Below are 18883 nucleotides of genomic sequence, written 5' to 3' on the forward strand. Positions count from 1 at the left end.
GAAAAAATGGTTCTATCTCTGTTGCAGGTGTGCCTAGCTGGTGACATGAAAGGTTATTCGAGTTCCCTTCACAGGCTCCATGCAAACTAATTCCATTACACAGAAGTGTACCGCTTAGTGACATCGCACAATTATTGCCACTAAGAAACACTTTCTGTCCTTTATTACTGACACATGCATGTGAATAGGGCAAATTCCATGTAGACTTAATGTACCCTTTTCCCAATTTTTCGTACATGCCAGCCTGTATATATTTTTGGCAGTATTGAAACCTGAAGGTTGATATTGGAATATTAATTATCCCATGTAATATCCATTCACTGACAGGTCGTTCTGACATTGTCACTGGTAATCTCTCGAGTTTCTCAATGCTCAGGATTGTATAATCAGCACCCTTCTGTGCCATACTGATTTGTTTATCAGTAAGGTTAAAGATATTGAATAGTGACGTTGTGTTGATTAAACGCCAAGGCACATAGCCTGAACGCAGATTTTGTAACGTCCAGCCAAGCTGTACAATAGAACGCAATTGAGACTGACCGTGTTGTAACAACAGTAAGTCTTGCGATAATATGTCGATTGCTGAAGACACAATGCTGTCCAAAGAAAAAATTCTGGAGGACAGAGTCATTAACCCATTGTCCACTACAGAAAGTGATTTTTCCAAATTAATACGGTCAATTTCCCGTATACTTTCTGCTGTCTCAATTTGAGTTACCTTCCAGGCCTCGTTGTAAGCTGCGTATATAGAGGCTGCTATGAAGCGTTTTTGACGCTGTTTGCGCGGTCCCATAATGAAATCACGCAAGTCAGCACCATCAGTAAGTAAAGTTAGGTGTTGTTTAATTTCTGTCAGTGTGGAAGTTTGTAGCCATTGAAGGCATAATTTGCCCACACTGTAGGTGGTTATTATCCCTGGGTGTTGTCTTTGGGAATATCTAGGGTCTGGCCTGGTCAAGACCTGGTCAACCCCTGTGTTTTGTTCAGGAATCTATCTTGACAGTTATTAGTATCTGTGGGCCAGATCAACCATTGTTTCCAATCAGGATGTGTTCTGTTTTGGTTTAATACATAGTTTACGTCTATCCCTTCATCTGTAGAGCTATTGCTGTCCATTGTTGGCTTTGGAATAGACGGTTTATTTAAGTCTTTGATTTTGGCTAAGCCAAGACAGGTGGTTTGTTGAACAGTGTCATTTAAAAATATAATTTGTTCTGGGATCATGCAGGCTCTAAACAATGATTCTATACCTTGTACTTGCCATTCTTTTGTACCCCAAACACTTTTTACTTCAACATTTTTGTCCCAATAATCAAAACCAAAAGTATTCATTTGTTCAAAAAATGAGTCTGAATATATCATTATTGTGTTTGTTAGCATGATCTTTGTCCCTGTCTTATTTGACAATTTGAAATAAAATGTTTCAGCATTACTTGTGTTGAACCCTGAAAAGTATGAATATTTGTCGTAAAAGGTTCTTGAGCTTCCTTTTGGAGGGGTTGCACAATGTTCCCATTGATTATAAATTAAAACATTTCTAGGTTGTGCCGATTTATGTAAAAAATGGTTACCATAGTGGTTGTAACAGTACATGCTATCATAATTTGTCGAACCCTGCAAATAATCATGTTTGGTAAATTTAGCAGACATTACTAAGTCAGACATCATATCATTTATGTTTTCAAAGTCCCAATCATCAGCAAATGAGCTTGGTTTTACAAAGTCACTTAACGAGATCTTGATTTGGTGTGGATATTTCAGGATTTCTACCGGACCATAAATTTCATAGTCAGTATTGTCCCATGCTACCCCACCTGGTATAGGATTGGCTGTGAAGTTGACTGAAGAAAGTTCTCTTTTCTCGACGTGTGAAGATGTGTGTGGCTTGAGGATCAAGTTGATTTTCTGACTTGCTGTGTCCATTTTAGCATATTTTCCCTCAATGAAGCGTCCCAAAGTTAGTACCATGATGAGCCAAAGTATGAGGATAAATGCACCAAAGCCCACCCAAAATTCAATCCATGGAGAAATCAGATAGGTTTCTTTCAGGTGTTTCAAAAGTTCCTTAGCTTTATTTTTAAATGTTTTTGTTGATGGCTGTGTCTTCGATTCACTTAGGTCTTCAGAGGAATCATCGAAGTTTATGAAGTAGCCGGATGCAGTTCTGTCAATTGTTCTAATTGCTTCAGGATTACTGTTTCTTGCAGCTTCAGCATATTCATTTGTTACTTCATTGTAGGTTGGTGTGTCTCTACTAAATGTTTTTATTTGGGTTTTTAGAGGTCTGAGTTCCAATGCATTGTTGCATAGTCCTTGTTGTTGTTCTGTAGGCGTTTCGAATGTGATTAGCCTCTTAGTTTGGACCTCTGTATTTGTAGCAAACCTTGGTGTTCTGCTACTTATCGGGAGTCCACTTGGCCTACTGTTTGTTATCGGCCACATGATTGTGGTTTTACCAGGTCGATGGATACAACTCGGTTCTCCTTTTTACCAGCAAGCGGCGGTAGTACAACTGATCTTGTCCCGTTGATAGACAAGACAGGAACTGCTTTTCTGTAAGAAGGCCCAAATTCCTTCTTTACCGCGATCTTTTCTCTGACTAGATCCCCGACTTTTGGAATCCAGACAGGTCTTGCTGGGACAGGTGGTGGTTCTTCAGTGGTTGTTGGCTGCTGTTTCAATTTTATGTTGCTCAGGTCTTTTCTTGTTTTGTTTAAGTCCTGCAAAGTAGCCAAACGATCTTTGATATCAAAGCATTTTTCCTTCACCACTGAAGTCTGACTGTCAAGATCTAAGACTAACATCCTAGTTCCAAACAATAATTCGTACGGACTGAATCCCTTCAGAGAATTTCTTGGCAGGTTGTTTAGACTACTGTAGCGGGGTCAAGACGGAGCAGCCTACTAACTGGTGGATACCTGTTCCTAATTCCCCTCGTTCTCTACAGACTGACAACCCAAGGGCAGAGTGGGACAGCGTTTCCGAACAGAGGGAAGAAATGGACCGCGGCGCCTTTAACTGGACCTTCGTGGAGCAGGACGAGACTCCACCCCTTTCGGACGTCAGAGGACCCCGACTGGTTAAAGAACAGGATATCCTGTATGGAGGGTGTGTTTACACCTCGGAGGACGGAAGCAGAGAAGGAGAGCAGGCGAGGAAGGACGGAGCGGAGGAGAAGGACGAGAGCACAGAGAGAGAGGGAGAGCCAGGAGGCCAACGACCCTGTGCTTCGCCGTGCCACACTCCCGAGGGAGGAGTGTGGCTTTCACAGGTACGGAGACGTTTGGCGGCTTGGGTGGGGAAGAAGAACGCCCCGGTGTAAATTTGTATAGACCCTTGTACGTGCCTTTCCTGTGTGTATGCCCCAATTCCCGTCCCCCCTCCCTACCCGTTCGGTGCCCTCACCTTCTTATCCCGCCCCTCTGCACAACCACGGTTAGGTAGTGAGACACACGGGTGATACGTCCCTTCACTTGGGCCCCCTGAACAGACCGAGGTCTCCAAACAGTACTCTAACGGCTCCCTCTGTTGGTCTCCTTTTTCCCTCGGTATACCGGCCTGGAGACCTGAAGCTGCCGACGCCTACGCCTGTCAAGACAGCGTGGACCTCTACAGACCGAAGACACCGCCACCACGAACAACCTGGAGTTCGCCAGGGAAAGACTGACTTTAAGAACTAAGCGAACCATAAAAATAAAGCCGAGTTTAAAACGTTATTCTGCCGTACAGCCTCTGCCTGAACCCGAAACCAGTACCTCAACCCCTCCCACGCCTACAACTACGTTGGACACTTATTAGATGTTTGACCCACCCAGCTCCCGAACCTAATATCCCTTCCGTTATAGATAGCTTTATGCCTTGGTTTTTTCTTTACACCATCCCGTATCCCTCAGGAAGGAAGTGAGAAGAATCCCGCTGTGCTATGCTCATTTAGCCATGTTTCCCCACAGGCTTGAGGGCTATAGTGAAAACATTGGTCAAACGTAGCATGCTTCTAGCGTATATGCCATTTAGACTCGCAAATCTTTGTATAACAGTCCAGATGTCACCTGAGTGCTGGGGATCTACATTATAAGTGGAAACTAGCCTGTATATGTTAATCGGACGCTTTGCTTTTTACTGTTGATTCTTTCTGGAGTGAAACGCCACGGTAGTATACCGTTTCTCTCGCCACTGCGATCTCTGTTGCAGTCCGGGCATTTTTTAACAAAAATGTGATGCTGCAGGCTCATGCCTGGCCACCAGTACACTGATTGTAATTTTTCCAGAGAATCTTTTAGTTTGAGGTGTCTGAGACCCTCGCCCATATGTGCGTCTGCTATTAACAACGTTCTCCTGTCCTTGTTTGGAATTACTCTATCCCCCACTCCAGGGATTCGAGCAAAAGGGACGGAGTTTGCATCGATTATGTACGTATATTTGAGTGGATAGTTTATCGGTAGCGCTGAGCAGTCGCCTTTTGATGACGTTTTCACCGCCAGCACTGTTTCACCGTCAATGTATTTCACTGTACGCTTTTTTCTAGCTACGGAAGCCGATTTAGTTGCTACTGCTGTGGCTGTCTCAGCCAATGAATTCCCTGCAACGTGAACGCCATCACGTTGATGACTCAGTGTATGTATCACGTGAGTCTTTGGTAGTTCTTTTTGTAACAGAACTATTTGTTCCCAGAGCATTTTATGCTTGATTGTACCTCCTTTTGCATCCCGAAAACCATTCTGAAGCCAGATCTGCAAGTATTCATTGTAAGACTGAACGCAGTAATACGAATCGCACACTATGAGTGTGGGGAATTCTCGATCGGTATTTTCAAGCGCCATCTTGAATGCCAGTAGTTCAGCTCGCTGAGCTGTACAATCTCCCAGAGATTGTGTTTTGGTGATAGCTGGTTTAAATTTCCCTTCGTGCCAGCGACCTTTAACAATCGCGCATGCAGCACTGTAAGCTTGTTTACCCCCCACTGCGGGTTGTGCTGATCCGTCTGTGTATATTATACAGCCGTAATGTTCTAGAGGCAAAATTTCGGTCGGCGGAGGACATTCAAATTCGTATTGGAGAAATTCTTGTGTTTTTAAGTTGGGATCAAATTTGTATACCACGTCTGTTGCAGCAAGAGAATTAGCCCACTGTATCCACCTTGGATGTAGTGCTTTAGCATTCGGAATGCTTGCCTTTGTTACCGCCTCTAGGGCTGGTATCGGTGTCACGATTATTATTCGTTTACCTTGTGCCAGGGCTCGTTCTTTTGCTATAGCTGTCTGTGTTGCAGTTAGAATTTTTTCCGTTGGGCTAAATTTAATTTCAGCTTTAGTGTACAAGTGTGATTTGAATGCAATTGGTACCTTTTCTCCCTCGTTAGAGGTCAGGTATGTGAATCCGCATCTTCCTGGGATGACTCGAATCACAAGATTGCGTGTGTTATCACGTGTTTCTAATTTTGTTTTAATTAACATGTCTGTTTGTAAGGATCTCAGAATTTCTGTGTGTATTTGAGTCCAATTGTTTTTTTTTAAATCTGGTTTTATTAGATCATAAAGGGGTTTGACCCTTTCTGCGTAATTTGCAATGTATGTTCTTCCGAAATTTAGGAAGCCTAGAATTGACTGTAGGTTTTTTAGTGTTCTAGGTGCTTGGAGTACGGCACATTTCTCTAGGAAATTGTCAGCCAGGCTTTTGCCTTCACTTGATAATTCATATCCTAAGAACAGGACTGTTAGATGGGCAATTCTAGATTTTTTTAAGTTGAATTTGTAACCCTCTGCTGCGAACCCAAGTATTATGGTGTTCACTCTCTTCAAGTGAGTATCCAAGTCATCATCTGTTAGGTATATGTCGTCGACATAAGATAATGCCTCTTCATCATATGTTTGTAATAATTCTGTTACTCTCGCTGAGAATAATCCTGGGCTGTTCTTGAACCCTTGGGGTAACCGACAGAATTGTTTTTGAGCGCCATTTATTGAGAACGCGGACAAATATCTGCTCTCTGGTGCTATATTTTGACAGAAGAATCCATTAGAGATGTCTAATGTTGTTTTGTATTTTTTGCGGACTATGTTATTCATTAGCGCTGCACTATGCGAGTTTTGTACTGCAAAAGTTTTGCAACATGAGTTAAGGTGTCTGTAATCCAAAACTAGACGATATGAATTGTCTGGTTTGGAGACAGGAAACAAAGGGTTGTTCATTTGTGAGGTGCAAGTTTCAATCACCCCCTGGTATTCTAATTGGTCTAGGATTTCTTTTACCTGTTTTTTAGCTTCTTGCATAATTGGGTACTGTCTTTGTGCAGTAGGTTGTGTTTTTAACTGGATTTTGTGAGGAGGAGAATCCTCATCCCATCCTACGTGATTTTTATATAAAGCAGGAGCTTGAGCTACTGCCCACTTTCTAGCAAGTGTGTATTTTTTATGAATTGGGATATGATTTGAGAAGGCAGGCATAATTATTTCTTCGCCATGAGGGCAGTCCCTGACAAACTCTGGTGGCCAGTCTTTTTCAGCTAGAAGGATGTCATAGCCCTTGGAGAGATTATCCCAAAATAGTCCCCTTATTTTTCTAGTCTTATCCCCCTCTATACGTAATGTTATTTCATATATTTTGTGAGGTTTGCTAACTCTGGTGTCTGCAGTTTCCACTTGAAGGTATTCATTCGTGTCCACTGTCTCCAGATGATTCATAAGGACTTTGCGAGCTATGCTCACTTCTGCTGCGCTGTCTAGCATTGTCTGAGCCCACTCTCCGTTTTTCAGCTGTGTCCTCAGTATTCTCGGCATTGTTGAATACTTTAATACTGGCTACCTTCTTTTTTGGAAATTGTAATTTCTTATTTGGATGAGCAGGTTCCTTGTCTTTGGACTTGACGTGCCCTTCCCTGGGTTCCGATCGTCCTCTTCTTTCCGATTTCTGCGAGGAAGTCTGAAAAGATTGAGAGGGACGTGTATCAAAATCTTGATATCTATCCGGTTTCTTTATATTATCCCTATTTCTAAGGTTGTATTTTTTCCCAGAGGGCTCACTTTGGGGAGACTTGGGTCCTTGGTCCGGAGATCTTTCTCTCCGCCAAGGAGACCTTCCTCTGGACTGGAATCTCTTTTCTTTTGGATTGGATTGTTTGTTTCCATCCCAGTTCTTCTTTTGGCTGTTTAGATTATTTTTAATAAATATTTTTTCAGGACTTTCAATCAGTTGGGGTTTTACTGGTATTCCACCTAAACTATCTCTACCCAGTTCCTCATAGGATTTTTCTATAATTCTGGCAATTTCAGCTGGTTGGTCTGCTATATCTGTTTCTTTTAACCTTTGGCGGATCGCCACGTTTGCTGCTTCTCCCTTTATATTGGCTAGTAATATAGCCGAGACCTGCTTGAAGTCTTTCAGTAATTTCATACCAAGAGTTAAAGTGGGTTCTGGACCGTATTCATCTTGAATTTGTTTTAGCACATCTGGTATTACCGAGATGGATGGAACACCATGCGTTTTTGTGTAGATGGAAGCAAAGACTGTACCCCAAGTGTCACAGTCCTCCACGTGTGGTGCGATTCCCATTGGAAGACAGATAGTCAGAATCCTGTGTTTATCCACAGGAGTGGTGTCTGGAAACACCGCCTCTATTTGGGTGATTTTTTGTGCTAACCAGAATGGTATTTGTTCCCTTTTAGCTGGTACCTTACCTAGGCAGGACTGTATGTTCTGTGGTGTAATTTTATTTGTGTTCCTCTGATGAGGGATCAGCTGTGGAATTTTGATTGCTGGTTGGATTGTTGAAGTCCGCATTACATATTGGACTAATTGTCTATGTACTTTTATTAATTGTTTTAGTTGTACTAAAACATCTGCTGCAGACATTCTTTCGATGTCTGGATGTGGTGTGTATCCGGCTAGGACCGGCCACGTTGCTCCTGGTCTACCTAATGGACCGAGCCTGGTGATGTGATTGTTGTGTTTTAGGGCGCCATTAAACAAGAGCAGGTGCTCTTGAAATTTAAGTGGTACTTCCACCTCCTCGAAAGGAGTGTATTCTTCAGGAGGTTCCTCTGTTTTGTAATGGTGGAAGTGCTTTGTTACAGCGTTTGCTGCTGGAAAGTTTATCCATGAATAGAATACCTCTGTCTGCCGATATTCGTGTGCCTCTATTACGAATATGACTGTGCCACCTCTAGGTGTCAGTCCATTTTCTATAAGTTTTAAAGTTATAGATTTCCTTATGTTGACCGGGATGAGTATTAAATCCGGGTCAGCTTCTTGCATAGTATTATCAGCTGCTACGAGTTCAGCTGCTAATCTAGCTGTCTCTCTTTCTTCTTCAGTGTCTGACATTCTACTGTCAGGAAGATTATTTTGTTTGTTTGCAGATCAGGTTTCTTATGGAAACAGAGATTAGATGCACAATATTCTGGAACAGTGTATCCTTCAACGTTGACTAAACCAAGAACCATACATAGGAGTTTCCTCCTGCGAGGTTTGGCGGATATGACCTTTCACCCACTCCAGACGTCTTTGGAGTATTATGGGAAAAAAGGGGTCTGAGTGAAAAAGCACGACTGAGTTACTCTAATGTCTTGCGTTAGTTTTATCGCCTTTCCAAACGTTTGGGCGCCATGTAGTGTAGTTCCTATTATCCCAATAGGCTCTGCGCATTGGAATAATACCTTCAATAGTATAGGCCTAGACCAGACGTTAACTAGGTCTTCTATTGTCGATATTAGACTTAAAGTTTTGGGTTTGCCAGCTAGCTCAGAGTTCACTAGAAACTTTCTCGAATAGGCAAGGAGGAGTTGAACCTCCCTGGATAGACAAGAAGGGATTTAGTTTCTGACAACCATAGAACATGACAACTTTGCTCTCCCCTAATCAAGAGTGTATCTCTAGAGTCGTGTGAAAACAAAAGACAACTTATTTTACTCAGTCAGTACGTGCATTCTTAGTCTCACCAGATTGTAGAGAAAAGGAAGAGACGGGCGTGTTCAATAAAAGATGGTATTTATTGATCAGTCTCTTTTCTCATACAAGAGAAATGGATCGATATTATCGCAATACTTATGGTTAAGTAAAGTGCATACAATAAAAGCAGAAGTATAAAATAATACTGTAAAAATATTTATATGGTTTCTAAGCCATAAGGTGGTTTAAAATTGATAAAATAGATACATACACATATATATTTGACTAATCGTACTCAACTGGTGTTTCTACCTACGCCTACCCCAGTGTACCTGACCTAAGCCTAATACGTGGGCGGGAATAGAAAGTAGCAGTTTAAGTTAAGTTTGTTTTGCCAAGTGACTGACTCAAGAAGTCTCTGCAAGGGGTTATTCAGTTCTGTACCTGGAATCTAGGATGAATGAGGGATGGTATCTCTCGTCTCTGGTCTCGATATTCCAGGCTGCCTGCGAGGCTACCCGGAAGCGCCGGAGCTGGATTTCTCGGCAGGAGAAAGCAGCGTCTCGTTCTCAGCGCGTCAGGAAGGCGGGGCTGCGCCAGCGGGGTCTGCTCTGCTCTGGGCTTCGGCAAGTCTGGCTGCTCCGATCTCGTCACCACCGCGTGTGTTTGCTTAAGGCAATATCGGTAATATTTATACCTGTAAGGTGCCGAGATTGACGTAAGGATGGACATAGATACGTCAATAAGGATGTCATACGAGCTGGTCGTTAGCACATTCTTTTGCTGAAGTTCTCGGTGAAATCAAAACAATGGCCGCAGGGTTTTTCCCAGGTTGTCATAGGTTTGATTTGTTTTGAGAACTCCGTATGCCTTATCAGGGGCTGGAGGAATATTGCTTGTCTAATTAGATGGCAAGCGTTATGACCTAATCAGATAACACGTTCCTGTGCCGTGGTGTGGCTTCATCAGATAACGGTTTCTGCATCATGGGATGGCTGCTAGTTAACTTGTTAACCAGAACAGGGTTAGGAATAGGGGGATCGATACAGAACCTATAAGAATACATCACACACTGTTTTTGCAAATGTGGAAATTCTTCCAGAATGGCTGAAACTCCTGATTTGCAAAGTTTGGTTTAGGCCAGATGTGATGCTCTTCCTGTGTAGTTCGACTTCAAAAGTAGACAAATACCTCACAGGTTTGTGGGTATTCAAAAGCCCCTTGCAGGTTGTGACCACTCTGGAACCATACACACATTTATTTTGTGGTAAGGTGCGAAGAAGGTGTGTCTGCACAATAAAAAGGGGTAGGCAACACTGCACGTTTAACAGGGTTGTGCAGGAAGGGGTCTCCAGGGACACAGTGCTAACTTAAAATAGTGTTGGAATTTGCTCCAAATGAAGTAGACTTATGGAAGCACATTGCTAACTTTGGGAGATGCTCCTCTGTGAGTAGAGCAGCGAGTGTGCGGAAGATGGCTAAGCCCACCCCCTATTAATGATTCAACAATCGCAGGATTGAGTGTATCCTCAATCAGTATTGTATAGGGGCAAATAATTAGGCAAATAGGCTTCTATACTGTGTTTTTGTATCTGCTGTTTATTACACCTACCAGGATTTCCCTAGCTCACCTTGGAGTAATTCAAGCATGTAAATCTATGCAAGATCACAGAGCTGGGGAACAGTAGGTAAATGTAAATAACTTGTTTACTGGTGTCCAGCTGTCCAAGCAAATATTTTTGGGTGAATTTTGACTAGGCAGATCTTCACCCTGTATCTGTTTCTACTTTGCCTGTATTTTTTCAGACACCCACATCTTTAGGAACCATGCCCTCAAGTACTCTTGGCACAGCAAAGTCCCATCTGCTGAATCGCTGCACCGATCCCTCCACACTTGGGTTTACACTGAAATACAGGAACCCTATAGCTGTCTAGTAAAGAGCCTTCATTCTCCACATAACCCTGCATTACTTCTGATAACACGAATTACTTGTGTCGTACTTCACACCTTTGCGCACCCGCACTAGCACCAAAATAAATTTTGAATTCTGCCCTCAGCTGTCTCATTCCTCATCTCAAACTTCGCGCTAAGTAGTACTCTTAATTCCTTACACTACCATACATAAATGTTTGTATGAATTTAATACAATTTTTATGTATATGAAGCACCATCACATATATATATCGCACAAGGCAGGTCATATTTATTTCATGGCTAAATTATGGACTTAAATGTTACTAGCTCACATGTAAGAGTAGAAGATGCAAAAAAAACCAGAAATTTAAATCACGTACTTTTAAAAAATGTGAACTTTTTTTGAAACACACTTGATTACCCACACAATTTGGGGTTGAGTGATATTGTTGTGTTAATACCTTTTGTATATACATGCGCATGTTAACTTAGTTGTATGCATTCGTTTTAGAAAAAGAAGCTGAACACTCTGAAAACAACACAAATTCCTTGTGCCATACTTCCCACCTTTGTGCACCTGCACTAGCACCAAAATAAATGTTGATTCAGCACCTCAAGATGGCTGTCTCATAACTCATCTCAAACTTTGTGCAAAGTAGTCCTTTTAATTCCTTACACTACCCTAAATAAATGTTTGTAATAATTTAATAGTATTTTTATTTATTTGAAGCACCTATATATAATGTTAATGTTAATGTTAAAATACTACTAGAGCGCAACATTCATCCTAGGTAGGATATCACGGCGCTGGGATTGCTGGAGTAGACGGTGGGCTAGTACATGAGTCAAAAGGAGTTAGTCGGGTTTTGGAAAAAGTATGGTTTTCAGTTTTTTTCTGAAAGTGAAGTGGCAATCCGTGAGTCTAAGATCAGTGGGCAAATCGTTCCAGCTGGTTGCGGCCAGATGGGAGAAAGCCTGCCCTCCCATCCTGGCTCTCTTTACTCGAGTGGTGGCCGCTCTTGCTGTGGATTGAGAGCGAAGATTCCGGTTGGGTGCATAGAACTTGATCCTGTTTTTTAGGATGTTGGGGCCGGTGTTATATAGTGCCCTGTGTGATATGCATAGCATTTTGAAAGAGGCTCTTTTCCTCATTGGAAGCAATGTAGGTCTCTCAGACAGCTCTTGGCTGGGCTGGGCTTGGCCGTGTGTGATATATATATATATATATATATATATCACACAAGGCTGGGCATATTTTTTTCATTGATAAATTATGGATTTAAATGTTACTATCTTAAATTTAATAGTAGGAGATGCACAACAAATTCTATTTTGCAAACTTCTTTTTTTCACACACTTGATTACCAGAAAGATATTGGGCTGAGTGATACTGTTGTTTTAATGCCTGGTGTTTATTACATGCACATGTTAACTTAGTTGTCTACATTCATTTTAGAAAAAGAAGCCCACACTCTATATACAAATGCAAGAAAACAAATGCTGATATCTGCTGTTCCAAGTATTCTTATTCTGCATCTTAAAAGATTTCACCAGGTAAGTTAAAGAAAAATACATATTAATCACAACATAAGATATCTTTTAAGCGTGTTTGCTCTTTACAGTCAACCTGCCTGCGGACATTTTCTCTGTACTTAAAATGAAATCCGAGGTTTATAAATTTTCCAGAGCAACAGTGATGGCTAACAGATACAATTTGATTTCCTTTCCTTTTGTTATAGGTCCTGTGGGTGCAGTGATTATTCCTTCGGTGACGTTGGGTATTCAGACATTTGGAAGATCCCATTAAATCTCACTAAATCCACACGCCCTCCATTAGTTTCTCATTCTTTTCTGAACATTTTTGACAAAAAGGACTGGATTTTGAGTTGTAAAATTGAAATCTCCAAGGTCACAGGAATTAAACCTCTTTACAATGATCCCCATGCTATGCTTTTGGAAACTGCTGCGCTTTTGAAAACTCGGGGTTTGACATGGCCAAGGAGACGTTTACTAACCCATTAATAAAAGCAACACTAGAAGTCCACATGCTCAACTACGTTTACTGTTCCATTTGTAGTTCACAAGATGATGCAGTCTATGAAAGATGTCAAAAATATAGCCTTTTGATTATCTAGAAATGTAATGTTTCTAACGATGAGTGTCTACTGAGTGCTTTTTTAAATATATACTGCAGATCACTCAAGTCACTTGCTTTTCTAGATCTGTTGAATCTAGATAGGACTATTATTATGTTACTGTGCCAGAACAAAAGGCCCACAGAAGAAGGAGAAGCCTAAGGCAATACAACAGGGCAATATAAGACATTATAGTAGATTTGGCCCAAACTAAGGGCGTGCTGAAACGTTGTTGACTATGTCTCTCTCCTTAACCTCCTACTGGCAACTTTCAACAATAATTTAACTTCTGATAACATGAACCAGGATACATACCTCACTTGCAAATAGGGGCTATATAAAATTCAAAGAGAAGATGTTTACCACACTGCAAAATGTGGTACCTAGAAATAATGCTTAGTCCTATTCATACTGATCTGTAAAACAAATGGTATTCCGTGTTTTCCAAGGAAACTAGTTCATTTATTTTTAAAAAAGCACTGATTTCAACCTTCTTACTGCATCATTACTATCTTCTTCTCTGAAGTTAGCATGGCAGTAAAATGATCCACAAGAGGAATTCCAGTTCTTAAGGTGCAAATGAGGGCTGCATGCTACCCAAGAATAATAAAGAATCTAGTAAAGATTCCTTTAGAGAACAGGTAACTTACATATTCAGAGGCCACAGTGGGCCTTCTCACATCAATGGACTGTTTCATGGGATACTAAAATATGAAATAGTTTGTCTTTGTTCGTAATGTCTGGAAATGCCAATAGTGTATTCTTTGTGGACAAAGAATTCCTTCTCTCGATTAAGTCTTCAAGATAAATATATAATGCCTTACCGGTTGAAGTGCCTTTGTCTTAGGATCAGTCTAAGCTCCTGACTTGCAAGCTTATGTTGGGTAAATGTTATGTTTCAAAAGTACTTAGCTTCCTTCCATATTGTAACTTGGTATTCATTCACCCTGCAGCAGAACAAGTTACTTATTAAATATTTAATAAAGAGAAAAACCAAAGACAGTGGATGCAGTAACACTTGAAAATGCATCCTCGGCATACAGTATTAATAGCTATAATCTTCATGGTTCATATCTTGAAAAGTAAAGCCTCCCATGCAGTCACATCCCTCAAGGAAAGAAAATGTTATCCTTATATGATACCTATTCAGGGAATTACTTGTGTCTTGGTTCCATTTTCCTCCATAATTGTCCAAGGGCAGATATTCATGGCGATGTAGAGAGATATTTTTTTCCTTGAAAGTAATGATTGTTGCTTCCAAGATCCAGTGTGTTGTCCAGATTAAGAAGAGGACAAGATAAGAACCAATGTATCAGATTCTGAATTTAAAGAGGAAAAACGTAAGAGTCCTGAAAAACCTTGAAAAGTATACAGGTCAGAAAAAGTGAAATCTAGAAACACACAAAGAAAAATACCAAGATTCTGTAAGAATGAGGGAAACAAGTATTTGAGAATGCTCTGAAGGGAGCAACGAGCTGGGAAAGAGATGTTACGACACTCATAAGATATTGTCTGGCTTCCTTTTGTAGAGGAATGTCATGAATAACCTGGAAGTACTGTCAACAAAAGGAAGTCATAATCTTCACCCATCTTTAACCGCATGCGCGCTAGCGGTTTTCCCGCTGCGTGCTGAGTTTTTGAAAAAGCCGCGTTACATGACGAGCTCAGCTCGTCATCAGCGTGCGGGCGGCGTAACTTATGAGGAGCTGAGCTCGTCATGAGCGCCGAAGTGGTTAAAAGGGAACCATAATTGACACAGGAAAAATAAGGAGGTTTCCCAAAGGCAAAACCCAGACATGAAATTCAAACTTTCTTTTGGAACTGGACCTGATTATGAATTGAGCGTACACGCCTCCAGTAAATGTACCATGCTTCATCGGACAGGTGGTCGACTACAAAAATTAAAAGAGAGGGAGATAGAACAAGTTGGTGCCAGAAATTTCCATCACACACCGAAAAATGTTGGTGTTCTGAAGAGAGAAAGCAATCTTGCTGCTGTGGAGCCAGCTCCTTGTTGGGAAGCCACGTTTTGACCATATGAATACCGTTTTGATACAATTGTGGTCTGATCCTGTCACAGATTGGCCATGTTTGATTTATCATGGACTTGTAGATAGCTAATTCAGCTTTTTGTGTGACCGAAAACATTCTTATTCCTTGTCTTAAATTTTACAGATGCTCAGCACGCAAAGCATTTTTCAAGTTCCCTTTTCATATTTCTTTGACTCCTCATTGCTTTCAATAGTGGAAGTTTACCTGGTTCTTTTGGGAAGGTAAAGCGGTGGTAGTTTTAATAAGAAAATGTTGCTGAATTGCCACAGCATATTCCATGAAAACGGTACATTTCTCTGCATCTACTAAATTCATAATGTTGTTGAGCTCATGACTGTTGAGCTCATGATTGTTGTATCAGTGTTACAGTTAGCAGCACGGCCTGTATAGTCAATCACCTGGTAAAATGCATAATCAGCCTGTTATGTTTTTTTGCTGTGTTCTTTGGCTGTAGTTCCTGATTTCAGATCCTTTTGATGAAAAAAGAAAAAAATAAGAAATAGGGAAACCTTCTGGTATATTCAAGTGGGTTACATTGTTTTGCAGAACATAATGTATAATCCGTTTACAGCTTAATGGGTTACCTTTGGCTCCATATAGTAAAAATGGTGAGAAAGTTATGGTTGTAATGACAGAATAATTAGGAATGAGATAGTTATAGAGGAAAATAAAAATTATAGGCATTGATGTCCTAGATAAAAGGATTCCTCGGGCAGGCAGTAGAGGCAAAACAGAGCAGGCCGGGGCATGGAGTGTATGATTTGTGCCCATAAAACGCTCACATTGGTCTCTATCTCTGTAAATATAAATCCAGGATGTTCCACAGCTTTCACCTATTGTTGGGTGGTTGGCATTTGTTGTTTTTCCCATGAAGTTATCACATCTTCTGGCAAAGCTGTCTCAGGTCCCCCAGGAGTGATGTGATCATTTTACATATTTTTCCCTGTGGCATAATCCAATTATTTAAACAATTGCTTTTAGACTGCCGACCAATAGCAGTCGCTCTCCATCAAAGTTGATGACTCAGTATCTGACTGTTAATGTATGAAATATTGATCAGTTTCTCTCTTGATTTCTTACCAAAACAGCTATATTTTGCTTCACTCAGATACTAAATGCAGTAGCTCTTCCTTTGCCTTTCAAAGTGCCAGCAAGCATCTAGCCACCTCTGAACATTGTAAAGAGTGACCAGGGCATTCGGTGTCTAGCCGCAAGTCTTAATTGCGCTTTTTATGGGCATATTTTATTTTAAAAGGATTTATGCCTTTTGGGCCAGATCTGGCCAATTGGTGTTGCTGAATTCATTTGGGGTGGAGAGTATTCACATCTTGAGGCCAGTTTAGTTAGCTATTCAGTCTCTGTTTAGGAAACAGTTATGTATATCCTGCAGTGCATATCTCTGGATACTTTCATTTTTTCGAAAGTAATACAATACAGAATTGTATACCTTGTTAATATTGGGTTGAGCAAACAAGTGAATAGATACTGCCCATTGGTCTTTAATCTCCTCCATAATTCTAAATTCCCTCCATTGTGAATAATTCTTTGCTCCATTTGCAGATATGCATATGTTTGTTTGAGGTGAATAATGTGTCTCTTATTCACTAATATCGTCCATCACCTGTGCTGGTGTTGGAAGGTGTCGGTTACAATGTATCACATAAATCCTCTGTGATTTAAATTGTATGACAACGCTCGTCAGATACTGACCTAAAGGTTAGGATGTCCTTCAAAGTAAGGAAATACCTCTTTTTCGATGATAACCCCCTAGGTTTGGACTGATGCTGCTAGTTGCTCAACTCTGAAAGTGCATTGAGCCCTGCCAAACAGACCTCGGTGCCAGTTCTCTGACCCTTAAAACGTGTATTCCTGATTGGCTCAGCCACAGTTGATATATGTTAACTTACCTATAAGTCCCTCATATAAGTTGCCAGGGGTAACCAGGGCCTGTAAGAAAAAGATTCCCTCATGTACTGCAGCACTTATTGTGCCACCGCAAGGGTGACAAAGCAAAACCAAGCCATCCAGGCTGGCTTAGCAGTTTTTAAACTCTTAACTCAATTTCAGACTTTGCTTTTTACCATATTGAAGACACCTCTATGTCAGGCCTATTGAGCCGTAAGGCAGGGTGCTGTATATTAGAAACCAGGACATTTGTTTGTATATGTCCTAGCAGTAAAATTCCCAATTTTTTGTTTATGCTGTAGAAAGTGTTGTAGCCCCATTGACGAGTACAGTGTTACACAAACTGAGCTGTGCTAACTTATAAATGGGATTAATAAAGATGGTACTATAAGGTATAAAAACAATCGTTTGATTATACCCAACCTTAGGCCCAAGTCAAGTTTAATGCAATTTTAAAGTAAATGGCAACTTTAGAACGTTGCCACTCTGTTGCCCAAGTTTTCCGGTGACCATTTATTCTTGCTAGCCACAACTCAGCCATCTGCCCTCCTGAGGGGAGGTGTGAACGACTCTCAGGTAGAAACACAAAGATTATGTCATTGGAAGAAGTGTTATCTCTTCCAGGCAAAAAGGCCAAACGGAGTGTGAACTTAAAAAGGGAATCCAATTTTGAAGGGCAAGTGGTGGACACACATGAGAAGGACTGCTCTTTTGCTCTGGTAAACAGAGTTGCATTGGGGACAGAAAGGGAAACAGTTGCCAAACCAGTTTTCCAATGGGCATGTAGCTTTTAGGTAGCCACACCTGTAGTGTGGGCCACCAAGCTCCACAATCCGAGAGGGTCTCTGCCATCTTGCGAGTGGGCATAATATTGCATTCTGGGATGGCTAGATGCCACACTTCACAGGAAGTTGTCTTCAGGCGGGAGGAGACCTGGTAGCCCATCGGCTAGTACCCACCACATCCCTCGTGGGCACGTTCTAGGCATAAAAGTTGCCAGTCTGGTACCTACACCTCAGATCATGTGTGCACTGGCGAGAGGACTGAAAAAGGACTGCCCTGCTGTTTTCTGGACCTGGCTAAGGGAGGCTGTGCCAATGACTGGACTGCATATGCTGATCCTTGGGCTAACAAAGAGAGGCCTGTGCCTGTATTACCCTGCTCAAGTAAAGGTTGACCCCAAGTCCCAGACAGAAGTGACACCAAGAGTCAGTTGGTTGACTGCCTGTTACAATTTCAAGACCACAAAAGCTAAAGAAACCTGCCTTGGCGAGTTGGAAGCCATAATCACTTGACCGCCATTGACTGTCAAAGTGCAGCCTGGGAGACCGAATCCTGACGCTTAAAAGTTGGACCCTGGGCCTGGAAGAGTCACCAGAGTGCAGTTTGGGCGCATAAGATAGACACTAGCCTCAGTTAAAGGTAACTGCTGTTTTAACAGTAATCGGAGACCAGTCAAAACTAGTTTTTGGCTGGAATTCAGCTAGACTTTGAGGGACATCGACCTCTGTGGCCAAAGTAACCCCATCATGTTGGTGAACCGAGGGGTGGCCCTGGGAAGACCCCCATTCACCGGATTAGCATCCTCCAGCATCCTGTAATCCTTACTCCAGGAGCACTTTTTAATGTTTATGGTGGTTGGCCTGTAGAGACTGCAACTGAACTGAAAGCAGCTTTGATGGCAAGGTAACTCTCCTGCCAAGCCTCATTTGCACCTGAGACTCGCTCCCTGCCGGAGTTGGTCACCCAAAACGGGCCAGAGTAGTTGTTTACCCAAAACTGGCCAGAGTAGTTGTTTACAACTTTACAAAAATGTTCTTATGGTTTTCCAAGTAACTAATAACTGCAGTAAGTTGCCAATGCTTGTTTTCGATTTGAATTAAAAGCAGTGATTTATTATTTTGTTAATATTTCTTATCTCTGGAAACCTACCCTTTGTTCCTTTCGGTGGAAAAATTCTTAAAGATAAGAGCTATTTTTATAAACTGGTGTA

The 18883-nt window shown here is 41.4% G+C and overlaps 1 protein-coding gene across 4 annotated transcripts in view; it reads left to right on the plus strand.

Annotated features, from left to right (window-relative positions):
• The window catches only part of USP45 (ubiquitin specific peptidase 45), a 1947146-nt gene that overhangs the window by 1644888 nt on the left and 283375 nt on the right, over positions 1-18883 (plus strand). For all 4 annotated transcript variants that reach the window (XM_078648210.1, XM_078648209.1, XM_078648212.1 and 1 more), the window contains one exon: positions 12255-12352. In XM_078648210.1, the coding sequence (XP_078504336.1) occupies positions 12255-12352 (98 nt within the window). The remainder of the gene's footprint in view (positions 1-12254; positions 12353-18883) is intronic.

The sequence above is a fragment of the Lissotriton helveticus genome, chromosome 6 (assembly GCF_964261635.1).
Source record: "Lissotriton helveticus chromosome 6, aLisHel1.1, whole genome shotgun sequence".
NCBI lineage: Eukaryota > Metazoa > Chordata > Amphibia > Caudata > Salamandridae > Lissotriton > Lissotriton helveticus.